This window comes from Semicossyphus pulcher, unplaced genomic scaffold (assembly GCF_022749685.1).
Source record: "Semicossyphus pulcher isolate SPU_LCO1_2020_fin unplaced genomic scaffold, fSemPul1.0.p SCAF_13, whole genome shotgun sequence".
Lineage (NCBI taxonomy): Eukaryota > Metazoa > Chordata > Actinopteri > Labriformes > Labridae > Semicossyphus > Semicossyphus pulcher.
Genome location: NW_027211637.1, coordinates 6,591,789 through 6,604,734, shown reverse-complemented (window position 1 = coordinate 6,604,734; position 12,946 = coordinate 6,591,789). Strand labels below are relative to the sequence as shown.

The window sequence follows — 12,946 nt, the reverse complement described above, 5'->3', positions numbered from 1 at the left end:
AAATTAATAAAATACAATATCTTAAAAGAAGAGCAGCAGAACAGAAGCCTTTATATCAGGACAGTGATTCAGTGATCAGGTCAGTGAACCAAAGGCCAACGTATTTAGACAATTGGGGGCGACTGTGGAGAAGTGGTCTTCTCCGAATCGGAAGGTTAGCAGTTCGATCCCCAGCTCCTGCTGTCTACATGTGGGAGGACACTGAACCCCAAATTGCCCCAGAAGGCGTCGCCATAGGAATGAGTGTGAATGGTTACATCCTGATTGGAGATTGATACTTTGCATAGAGGCCTCTGCCGACAGTGGGTGAGTGTGTTCTGAAGAAGAGCGCTATACAAGTACAGTCCATTTACCATTTTACCATTGGCCCCCCAAATATCTGGAGGGACTGTGTTCCATAACTTTGGGGTTTAAAGGAAAAAGATGTTAATGAGCCTCTAGTTGTCATTATTCAAGTAATAAAAAGATCATTTATTATCACTTTCAGTCTTTATTTTTATTCAACTGACAACGAAATTGCGACAAATGTGGATGGTGCGGATGTTTTTTTAGAAAAAGCTCTTTAGATCAGCTCTTTCATCTCTTAGCTCAACCCCGTGTCTCCTCCGAGCTCTCCTTCATCGGGCTCCTCTGCTCTTTCACGTTCCTCCTCACACACAGGAGGAGGTCCAGTTTGGGGTAACAGTGTTGTCGTAGTCTCTGGGGAGCCACAGTCAGAGATCCCTTCACTCACCGCTGCTGACGACAGTGACATGATGACCCTCGTCCTCTGCTGAGTCTGTGAGTGCTTTGTGTCTTCGGCAGCCTTCAAATGATGATTCAAAGTGCATTTGCTGAGCTTGAGTTCAACCCGAGGCCTGGGCTTCTTACTCCTAACAGTCTGTATGCTGCTGCCGCTGCTGTGTGATTGTGAGGGAGAGCTTTGATGGAGAGGTGAGGCAGCAGTGGAGGACTCTGAACGACTCCCTCCTTTACCACTCTCGGCGACATTCACAGAATCATCAGGGGATTCTGAGGGCGCAGTCCTGGCCTCCGTCCTTGACTTACATCTCCTGTGTTCAGTCTTTTTGATGCTTTTCTGGTTGAAGTCACTGTTTGTGTTGCTCTTAGTGGAGGCCGGCGCTGAATCAGGAGGAAACACTCCGTTATACAGCAGCACAAACTCCCTCTGACTGGCCAAAGGAAGAATCTTCTGCCTGAGACGACACTTGTTGAAGATCTCCAGAGCCAAATCTAGAGAAGAGCACGAAGAAGTGAACGTTTATTGGGTGGAGTCACACATCAGTAAAGTAACACAGGAAATAAAGGGAACTCTGACTGTACCATTTATACAACTGGTGGACAACTATAAATAACCTGAGCTCACCAAGTGTCTCCACTACAGTGCTGGGTATCACCTCCTTCAGCACGTCACAGTTCGTATGCAGAGCTGGATTACAGTTCATCTCCAACAGCCACACCTGTGAGGAACACAGGAAGACACGCTTCATCCATGTACAATTATAAAGATACTGAACGCTGACCAACATTTAGGTAATGAACCTTGAAGTCCTCATCAACCATGAAGTCGCAGCCAATCAGGTCGAAGAAGCCCAGTCGGCGGTCTAACTTGGATTTGACAGCTAAGAAACACTGCGTCATGATCTGCTGCATGCGCTTCTGATGCAGGGAGAGAGGAAACAAGGCACGGTTCATGACTGATATACATCATCGCATCATCTTGTAGCTTTTTTTAATGATTTGATCAGCTCTTTTCCTGTGACTGGCTTCCTGTAAGATGCATTCATTGATGTTTTTTGTCACTTGAGGGAGCAGAAAAAGGTGTGAACACAAGCTTGAAGTATTATCAGCAAAATAAGGTGTGTGGCAAAAGTGTTCGCAACTGTTGGTTACACATTTAGCAGACATTGACTCATGCCATAATTCATTTGGAGTGTCTGTGTGCTGTGAAATGTTGTTTAGCTGAAAACAGCCGCCTACATCTGCTGGAAATGCAGCTGATGAGAGACACATTTTTTGGTGAGGTAACCAAAATGAAAAGCTCGAACAAGTTAAAACATTTGTTTTAGTACAGGGTATAAAAATATTGGTTTGGAGAAACGGTAATCTGGTTACAGGATGGCATCCTGCCTTTCTTTGAGGGAAAAATGTTGTCAGAGAATTTAAAATAAGTTACTGTTATTACTGTTACTGTGGTTATTATTATATATATTATTATATAGCATACTACATTCTAGTATATTATACTATACATACTGTACATACTGTACTGTACAACACCATATTACATCTGATTGTATTTACTGCTTAATATTCCATAGTCCATAAGGGGTGGCTGTGGCTCAGTGGTAGAGTCGTTGTCTCTCAATTGGAAGGTTGGGGGTTCGATCCCTGACTGCTACAGTCACATGTTGACGTGTCCTTGGGCAAGACACTGAACCTCAAATTGCTCCCGGTAGGCATAGCCATCGGATATGAATGTATAGATCATTAACTTTCAGATGTACGTCACTTTGGACAAAAGTGTCTGCTAAATGATATTGTAAGATATCATACTGCATTATATACGTTTACCATTCTGTATTTTAGTGCCTCTTTTATATTGCACCTTATATTGTACTATATCTTATACCTTATATCAAACTGTATTATCTCATACTGCTAAAATGTTGCTGCTATGTCACTTTATCCTTTAACTGTCACTTTAGATTGTCACTTTTGTACAGTATATACCTCTTACATATACCTTTATCTATTCTTATTTTTATTTGTATTTACTTTTCTGCTACTTCATCTTTGTGGTGGTGCAACACCAGAATTTCCCCCCTGGGTATCAATAAAGGGTTATCTTATCGTATATGTTCAAGGAAATATGGGGCACTTAACTGAAATGACTGAGTGAGATAAATAACATCACAACCCCTAAAATAAAATACTACTCATTATCAAATTTGATTAATTTAAATACATTTCTACTTTTTTATTTAAATATATTCACTCAATTTTATATATACATGTATATAGAGATTTTTATTCTCTACACTATCTGATGTTGTGGGTGGCTGGAGAGGATGTATGACTGTACATCCTTTCAATGGTGTGGTGGCTTTCAGTGATATGATGGCTTGCAAAGACAGAAGGAAGTCTGCGGTTATATCAAGACCATCTTAAGGAAATGCTGACCTACAGTTTAGCAGTAATGCAACTTTAAATATCACTGCAGAGAAGTTTTTTATCACCTTCCAGTCATTAGCACTGCACTTCAATAAAGTTTGAAGTCTGACAAAGACAGATTTAAACCCCACACATCCCATAATGTACCCTGAAAGTGTCTTGTCAGCGGTGTGGCAGGCTTTGTATTAACAGTATGTAGTCAACAGGGTTTTTTTTCTTCTCAGCAGTCAGATGGAGACATACCCAGAGTAATTTCCATGATAAGAGCTTTACATTCAGAGCAGGTGTGGATCAGGTTTTTTATGATTTGGGGCGGAGTCGCAGAAGACACTGAGGCTGTTCTCACATGTAGCGCAGAACTCCATCCCTGCTTAACCGACTTTGATATAAAAAAATCAAAGTGGAGAGTTTCTGTAATAAATATGTCGAATATAAGTTTATAGTAATATAGGGTGATTAAAGCATCTTTAATTGTGCTGTGTTGTATTTACACAATAGGGTTTCAGTCTGATCCAGCCTATAATAAATCAGAACATGTATATTGTACTGTTTGCTGTACTGTAAGGAGCTATGAATAAAACTGCCCCCAAACAGCACATGTGATAGTTCACTTCAGTAACAACATAATGAATTGTCAGACAGGAATGAGATCATCGGAGCCTAAACCACAGTCTCAATTAGCTGCGAACACCAGCAGCCATCACTATTATGGTAATTGGTCCCTGAGAGCTACAACATGCAGCAGCACTCACCGCGAAGACGCCCAGCACCCAGTCCCTGGGCAGACCCCTGGCAACCCGAAACCTGTCGTTGACGTAGGTGTTGAAGCTCTCCATAGACCACACAGTGTCCTCCTTCAGCTGGCTGTACAGAGGGTTCTTCTTCTGCATGTACTGGAGACAGACAGCAGGGGGACCAGAGACACACGAAGCAGACAGCAGGGGGACCAGAGACACGCGAAGCAGACAGCAGGGGGACCAGAGACACGCGAAGCGGACAGCAGGGGGACCAGAGACACACGAAACAGACAGCAGGGGGACCAGAGACACACGAAGCAGACAGCAGGGGGACCAGAGACACACGAAACAGACAGCAGGGGGATCAGAGACACATGAAGCAGACAGCAGGGGGACCAGAGACACACGAAACAGACAGCAGGGGGACCAGAGACACACGAAGCAGACAGCAGGGGGACCAGAGACACGCGAAGCGGACAGCAGGGGGACCAGAGACACACGAAGCAGACAGCAGGGGGACCAGAGACACACGAAACAGACAGCAGGGGGACCAGAGACACACGAAACAGACAGCAGGGGGACCAGAGACACACGAAGCAGACAGCAGGGGGACCAGAGACACACGAAACAGACAGCAGGGGGATCAGAGACACATGAAGCAGACATCTTTATCACTGTAGTAAAGGGACCTTCATAATCCTGTCTAGATAACAAAGCATTGTTTTAGCCTTGGACCAAAATGAGCCATTTCCTAAACTATTTTTAAAGGCTTTATCATGGAGAATTTTATATTTATTATGTTTTTAATTTTTTTTCTGCCTTTATTCAGAGAGAGAGGACAGTGGGTAGTGTCAGAAACAGGTGAAGAGAGAGTGGGGACGACACGCAGCAAAGGGCTGAGGGATGAAGTCGAACCAGGTGCTGCCACATCGAGGACTGTAGCCTCTGCACATGGGAAGCACGATTTAACCGCTGAGCTAAACCAACGCCCCTATCATGGAGATTTTTCTGTTACTTCCTGACTACCAAATATTGCCATCACTGCATATAATCTAAAACCTGTGTGTGACCTCTTGGCTTAAAGGTGTCATGATTAAAATCAGGGAAGTTACTGGAAGTGTAAGAGCCAAATAACTGTAGGGGTTTTTATGGAACGAGTTGTGTGTAATTTCCTCTACTGTGGGTGTCACTGTGCCACTATCTTAGGTATAAAGGGAAGGAAGTTCACTGTAGTCAGGTGTGTTATGCCAGAAGGGCAAACAGTTACTGACCACAACAGTGTGAAGATAACTGTCACTGTGAGCTGTGTGTTTTAATTTGATGTTCCCCGGATTTTACTGTTTTACGGAGGGCTCAATTAAAGAACGTTTTTACTGCCATCAACTGTGGCTGCCGATTCATAACAACCACATACACTCAGTCCGTTAACTTACTTTGAATGACGTCTTTAAATCCACAGAGAGAGCAGGTCTCCTCCACTTTACAGTTTCTATCATACAGACAAATCAAACACTGACTCTAGAGAGGGCCTTTTTTGCTTCTCCTACACGCCTGGAAGGTTGGTTATAATCTGCAACTTCTTCAAAAGATAGTTCAACAATTTTTCAACAGGAAAAACCTGTTTCAGTGTTCAAATGATCACCTGACTATTGTTTTAAGACAGACGAGAGAATTTGTGACCCTTTCATCAAACATGGACTGGCCAGTTAACCCTGGATATTCTGGAAGTGTCTGAATGAAGGCATACCTGGTTGGTTAAATGAGCAGAGAGGTTGTTGGAGCTGGGGTCGTAGAGGTCGCAGGTCAGTCGCACATATCCATGTCGAAAGAAGACCATGTAAGGTGCAGTGCAGGCGATCAGAAGGTAAGAGCGCACATCAAACTTTTTCCCTTTCAGTAGCAGCGGCCTCTGGATGTAACTGAAGGAGAGCTGATGTTAGATTACCATCAACATTTCTGTGTTATTTCTCAACAAAAGTACGTTAATAAGTAGGACAAGACGGAATATTGTTGATTAAATGGCCCCCAAACCTACGGTAAACCTGACACAGATTTAACCTAAATGATAAATGTGACATGGAATACATTTATATTACCAAATCATAGTGTATGTTCACCCACTGTTGGACGATGCGAGCCTGAGGCTGGCGGTGGTGAGTCTTCCTGCTGGCCTGGCTGTCCTCTGCGTGCTGCAGCTTCAGTCTGAAGGCAGCGACGTCCTCCTGGCTCTTCAGCAGAAAGATCCCTCTGCCCTGGTTCAGACCGGTGGGCTTGCAGATCCACATGTGACTCTCACTGTTGCTCACACCTGCCAGAAGTCACATCAGGTAAATCCACAAACTTAAAGTTTGACATTAAGAGGTTCTAAATATAAAGTCCTACTTAATGTTTCCTGTTCTATCTTGTTTCTTAAAAGTTTCTTCTCAACATTTACTCTTTAGTAGGACATATGTGCTCTCCCTGTCTTTGAGTGTCGAATAGAAAAGTACAGTTACTCAAGTTTTGTATGCATTTCTTTGTAAGTTGTACTTAACTCCTACTCCACTAAAGTACATTTTAAAGATGAATATTGTACTCCCTGTATATGGACTGTAAATAGTAAATGGGTTGTACTTAAAGCGCTTTTCTAGTCGTGCATTCACCCTTTCACACCCACATAGACTGATGGCAGAGGCTGCTACATAAAGTGCCCATCTGCAGAGATGTGGATTTGAGACTTGTTTACTTGGACTCGAGTCACTGTTTTAATACAAGACATGCGACTTGACTTGACAAAAAGTAAATGACTTGAGACTCGACTTGGACTTACAAGTTAATGACTTGAGACTTGATGACTCGGATGACTTGCATGTGTTTATAAGTTTGAATGTTAACTGTTATACAGTATATACATATAAAATAACGTAATTCAGTGTTGTCAAGTTTCTGTCAAACTCTCAGCGCAAACTGGGAATCATGACTGGACGACTCAAAAAGCTCCCTGGTATGTGATTGTCATGATTGGATGACTGGCTGTCAGTCAAACTCTTCACCATGGCAACATGCAACATCAAAGACCCCCAAAGAGAAGCCTCATCAGTCATACTCATTACTACTCAATACGGTGTCGGACCAGACCATCATCATGGCTGCGTCTGTGCAAAGATAATACAGATACAATTCATTGTCATACTTTTTGAACAGGTTATATAAATTGGCCAATAATATCATTATTAGACGGGCTGCTAACAGCTTGTCTTTTCTCTTTATAAAGACCGGATACTACAGGTAAGAGTGCTGGATCTTGGGTGGAAGAAAGTGACTCAACTTGAGTTGACTTGACATAACCTGTGACTTGACTTGACTTGACTTTCCAAAGAAAAAATAACGAGACTTGGCACTTGGCAAAGATGACTCGTTCACATCACTATCCACCTGTCAGTCAGTCGTCACATTCTGGCTATGCCACCAGGAGCAATTTGCAGAGGACAGTGATTTGGGGTTCAGTGTCTTGCTCAAGAACACTTTGACATGTAGACTGAGGGAGCTGCAGATCGAACCACCAAACTTCCGATTGAAAGACAACCAACTCTACCACTGAGCCACAATTTGTTGTTTTGATTCTGTACATCATTGAAAATGGGCACGCCCTCAATGATTCCTCCCAACTTCAATAGATGGTCGAAAGAAAAAAAAAATAGCTTCAACTGAACCAGCTACGACATTAAAAAGGTGCTTACATGTTGATGCATCACTATTTACAATCCCACAACATAATGTTGCCTTCTGACAGCAGCAGTATAATGAGGACTTTGACTTTTGTGGATCATACTTATGAGTGTATACTCTGTATAAGAGTATTTTCTCTTTGAGATATTGCATTTTAACTGCTCACTAGTTTTCAGACAAAGTGTTGTCAGTGTTGACTCAATGATAACCCTGTTTGTCATAACCTGTGCACCACTTATCATAGTGCAGTGTGTCTATACTACTACAGACAATTAAAATAACAGTAGATCTTTTCATCACATGTTCTTATAATTAAGTTTAAATTATTTTTAATATTAATATGATTATCTATCTTGTCCTATGTTGCAGCTCTTTCTTCAGACCCCGTCGAGCGTGCCTCCTCCTGTTTGTGTCTCAGCCCTGCCCTCTGCTGACTCATCTCTATGGCAACAGCATGTTCCCCTGGTGATTTTATCAGGGCCTTATGGGAGGTGAAGTGCATTATTTTCCAATGTCCTCCACCTGTTTGATTAAACAATCACCAGGGTAACTGTTGTCTTAACACTGCCGAGTACAAACTATTCTGCCTCTCCTCATTGTTGGAGGCCTGACAGGTTGAGTTTGACTGATCGTACTTTAATCTGGAGCCCACAAACCAAACACAGAGCCAGTCTAACCAGTGTTGCGTTGGTGTTGCATCAGGATACAAACGTGTAATAGGGAAATGTAGGTGAGAAGTTCAGGCATTTTACCCTCCTGCTGGGCAAAGAAAGCCTCTCTCTCTTCCGTCACATCCATGCGGTAGGTAGTGGGAATGAAGTCTTCCATTTTCAGCCTCCTGGGAAGAACAACACAGGAAAGAAGACAAAATAAACGTCTGTTTGAAGTGTCAAAAAACAGCCTAAGAAAGTAATTTTAAATATACATAAACTAAATTCATTGAAAAAAAATCTTCAAAAGGGCCATATCTATGGAGGCCCTGAGAGGCAAGTACAAAAAAACATCTGGTGATCCATTTTCTCAGTCTGATTGAAATTTTTCTCTCCTTTGATTATGACTTAAAACCAGGGGGTGTACTACAAAGCAGGATTTGCGGTTATGGAGGTAACTTAAGGGTTTTCAGTACTACGAAGGTGGCTCACTTCTTACCGGGGAATATCACCATGGTAACTTATGCTGAACATCTAAGCTGCTCTGGAGACGGTTATGTTCGAGATAAGAAAATCTACCTGTATTAAACACCACCCACTGACCAATCAGGTCTCTTGATTCAGGCGCTTTGAGAGCAGATCGAGAGAGAGCGGTAAAACACTTCTGCTTTACCGTGTGATTTTTTACATGAAATGTATTCACGAAAGATATACATTATGCTTTACTGATATACATCTACAACAGACAATGATAAAACACTTTTTACGTGTTGTACTGATAAGATATAAAAGAGAGAATTCTTGCTGCTTTAAATTGTGCTTTTATATTTATTTTCATTTACTCGTGTGACCTCTTTGTCAGGGTTAATGAAGCCACAAAGATACCCTGGGTATGTAGAACTCGCTTTGTGTTACAGGCCCCAGGTGAAAAAGAAGTTTTTGCCAACTTTGTCCCTCAAAGCTCGGGCAGAAATTTTATATTCAGGCAAATTTTTTTCATGTGGAAGAAAACCCTGGACTTCTCTTCACCCATCATCTTAAGCCATATCGACGAGAATCAGGTTGTAAAATATTCTAACTGTATTTGTTTTAGGTTAATATTTAACCACTGGAACAGTTTGTATTACTAATATAAACATTACTTATCAAGCATAATAACGTTTACATATTTCAATCAGTATTCCCAGTATATCAGGTAACATCATGTAGGATTACCAGATAGTTGCAAGGAGATTAGTGACACAACAACAAATTGTTAAAAGGTAATTAACTGTTATATCTGTCTAATAACAGCAACTTGTCAATGTAAGAAATTGATAGCAGAAAAAGACAGCAGATACGCCGCCGTATATTTCACCTTGATCCTCGGCCGTGGTTGACTTTAGTGCTGACTCGCTCGTACTCTCGCAGACTGCTGAGGAGGCCGATCTTAGTGGTGAGCACCTTGTTGTTGGGAATCTGGTACATCAACTGTTCACCTGGGAACAAGACGTGAGGAAGTTTACTTTTCTGAATGGAAGGTAATACATCTCTTTTCTTCTTAAAGAGAGTGAGAACAAAATGACATGTCAGGTAAATATTCACATACAGATGTCATATTTTTACTAAATGTCTTTACTTTTTCCTCAGGATAGTTAACATGGTGGTCAATTTTTACAAAATTAAAATTTGTCCTGTGATTACTGAACCTTGTCTGAAGTTACAGTAGTTGGCTGGGGATTTGGTCTCACACCACTTGAGTTTGAAATCCTCCCTGTGCTTGTTGTAAATCCTCTTCCATCCTCTGCTCTCACAGAAGCTGCTCACTCTGAAGGAGAAGCCCCAGAGGAAATCAGTCACACCTCTGCTTTAATCACACAACAATCCAGAGGACAGCGGATGAAATATAAACAAGGTAAATAATGCATGAAAGCAAAACATCATCAACAGCTCGCTGAAGATGTGATGACATTTCGAAACATCCATCACCTTGTTGATACCCTACAATTGTTTTATTTTATGTTTCTCTACTTACATTTCTGCCCCATTAGCTCCTCCAAAGAAGTAAAAAGGCCCAGTCCCTCGGGGCTCCTCAACCCGCCGCTCCCTGTCCCTGTCTGGGTAGGAGCAGGTGGACAAGCCCCTCGGGAAGGACCTCCGGAAGCATCGCTCCACCATGCAGGCACCTGTTTCTTTTATGCACACAAACACACAGAGATTACGCATGCACACAGTCAATCGTACATTCAGAAATAAACCCAATCACTGAGTACATGTAAAAAAGGGTTGAATTATTCTAAACTGGTTGTACAGTTTCATGCAGTGTTTCAGTTTTCTCTGTTGTATTTTGTTAAGCTTTAATAAAAACATATATATTAGAACAACCAATGCTCCACACACCTGAACCTCTATCCTGGATTTCCTGGCTGACAGTCATGTGTGAAAACCTCTGTGGCTCCTCCCTCTGTCCCTGCTCCAGTCCACCTTCTGATATCACTTCCTGCATGCCGCTCTGGTCAGGTGACAAAGGCTGCTCTCCTGCTGGCTTCTCTTGCCTCAGGCTACATGCAGGCTGGTATTGCCCACAGGGAACCTCCACGTCCTCTTTCTGCGTCTCTTCCTCTTGCTGCTTCTCCCATGCCCGGCCCTCACTGCAGAGCTCCACCCAGCACTCAGATGACATGACCGCTTACTGACATAGATCACTGGTGATGGTCAGATTGCACAGGTGGGACCTATTTTGGTGATGGTCAGATTGCACAGGTGGCACCTTTTTGGTGCACAGGTACGCTGTAGTCAGAGATTAGGACAAGGAGCGACATGTTTTTATATGGGGAGAGCCAGTTTACACTTCATTAACAATAATATATGTTTGGTATTGTCTGCCACTTCTGACCTTTTTCATTTGCTAGGGTAACAGTAGTTTGTGTTTCTCCCATCGGCCGAGTTCCTATGATGACATCGCAGAATTTGAAATTGCTTTTCCAGCCCCGAGAACAATTTCATAAACATAAAATCAAATTTTTATCCCAAAATTAATTATAGACGGTGAACAAGTCGACCTTATCTGCAGTTTCACATGTCCTTTCAACAGGTTTACAAACGTCTGTTTGTTGATGTAAAATAGTCTTTGCCATAGAGGGGGTTTACGTAGCCATAGCGTGAGTGGCCACTGTCAAAAATTTGGAGCAAGGCTTAGCATCAGCGCCATATCAAAGTAATAAATTCATGATTGTATGCTGAACAGATGGTTCCATCAGGTGCATCCTTCGCGGCCCAGTGTATCCCAAGATACATTGAACGAATCAAACGAGACGACAGCTGAGAAATACACTTTTTAAATGTAAAAGTTTTTGGTTTCAAAACAACCGAATAGCTAGCAATACAAATATAAAAAATGAAAGGGGCTTTAAAACAAATGATCTTTAAAATGTTAGATTGAGTTACATGGCGTTAGTTACGATAGCTAGTTAGCTCCCTAACAACCTGTTGCTAGGTGACATAAGCAGCGTTTGGTGACACAGGGATGAAACAGCTGGTGACGCAAACAGGAAATCCTCCATAGACCAGGCCGTCTCATTTCAGTTCGGCCTTAGCGGCCAATGCAGGCTAGGATCCTTCGAAGGATGCAGCCCCCGAATTAAGACGCAGCTAATGTGTAGCCATTATTTGTGTTTTGGGCTCATTATCAAAGGTTAGCATGCTAACATACTTAATATTCCTGCTGAACATCAGCTTGTTGATACCGTCTTTAAAAGCACAGGAACAGGAAGATGATTCTCACACCATCAAATAAAGCTATGATCACTATGTCCCATGAATATTTAGGTCCCTTTTCATTGCAAAACCATCACAATTTAAAATGTTTGCAATTTCATAGTCCCATTCTAATTACATTTTTTCAATACCACTCGTCTGATGAATCTCTTAAAATGTTTTGTGTAATGAGCATTTCAACCTCTAGGGGCTGCTGGCACCTGCACGTATCATAATAAAAGTTTAGCAATCCTGGGAAAAAACGTTCAATCTGATAATACATGTGGTGTTTTGTGTTAGAAGACAGGAGCTGAACTATGACCTAAGTGCAGCTACATTTAGAAGCAAAGTGTTTTACCTTCAACTCAGCATCACACACTGGACAGCCAGACTCCATGAGAACTAACTATTCTTCCTCTGCTGTGTGCGCTCAACCTTGTTGTCCAACTGCAAGGCCCAGACAAACAGCAAACCTACAGACTGAAGGACACACTCAACTGTCTGTCAGCAGTTTAACCCACTAGATCAACGTAAACAATCGGCGGTTACTCAGGTAATGGGACCCTTAGCAACAGTTGCCTTTTGCAGATTGAATCTCAAGACAAACTAACTGCTCAAGATTATGTATCCCACACCCACCCCACCTCTAAGTTTAGCCTCATTCAATATTAATTGCCTGTAAGCCTCTGTTGTGTGAACCCTATGGTAACATAAGAGCAGAGCGTCAATCAAAATGGATTCGCCAGTTTTCCAGGGTATTATTTCCTGACACAAAAGGTTAAATTATGACCTTTGGCTCTGTGACATATTTGTTATTCAAGTGTTATAAAAATGGTTAATATCTGTACAGGTATCATGTTTTAATATCCTTATAGAGCCACCCGCCTTATGTTTTATCTTAGTTCACTGCATATTACGCTGCCCCATATCTCTACCTCCGTT

The 12,946-nt window shown here is 42.1% G+C and overlaps 1 protein-coding gene across 1 annotated transcript; it reads right to left on the bottom strand.

Annotated features, from left to right (window-relative positions):
- Positions 1–583: 583 nt before the first annotated feature.
- On the bottom strand, positions 584–10,931 carry ttll10 (tubulin tyrosine ligase-like family, member 10). Its single transcript, XM_069661071.1, has 11 exons — positions 10,649–10,931; positions 10,284–10,440; positions 9,958–10,076; positions 9,627–9,747; positions 8,372–8,457; positions 6,033–6,219; positions 5,659–5,830; positions 3,927–4,067; positions 1,543–1,659; positions 1,367–1,460; positions 584–1,233 (listed from the first exon to the last, which is right to left on the bottom strand). Exons 1-11 carry the CDS (start codon positions 10,929–10,931, stop codon positions 584–586), a joined length of 2,127 nt encoding a protein of 708 aa, XP_069517172.1.
- Between the last annotated feature and the right edge of the window lie 2,015 nt (positions 10,932–12,946).

Excerpts from the sequence above, each read along its gene's own strand:
- ttll10 (XM_069661071.1), bottom strand. The coding sequence starts at position 10,931 with ATGTCATCTGAGTGCTGGGTGGAGCTCTGCAGTGAGGGCCGGGCATGG. Across the intron at positions 9,748-9,957 it reads CTACTGTAACTTCAGACAAG|GTGAACAGTTGATGTACCAG; the intron begins GTTCAGTAATCA and ends TCTTGTTCCCAG. Across the intron at positions 1,234-1,366 it reads CACTGTAGTGGAGACACTTG|ATTTGGCTCTGGAGATCTTC; the intron begins GTGAGCTCAGGT and ends GCTCTTCTCTAG.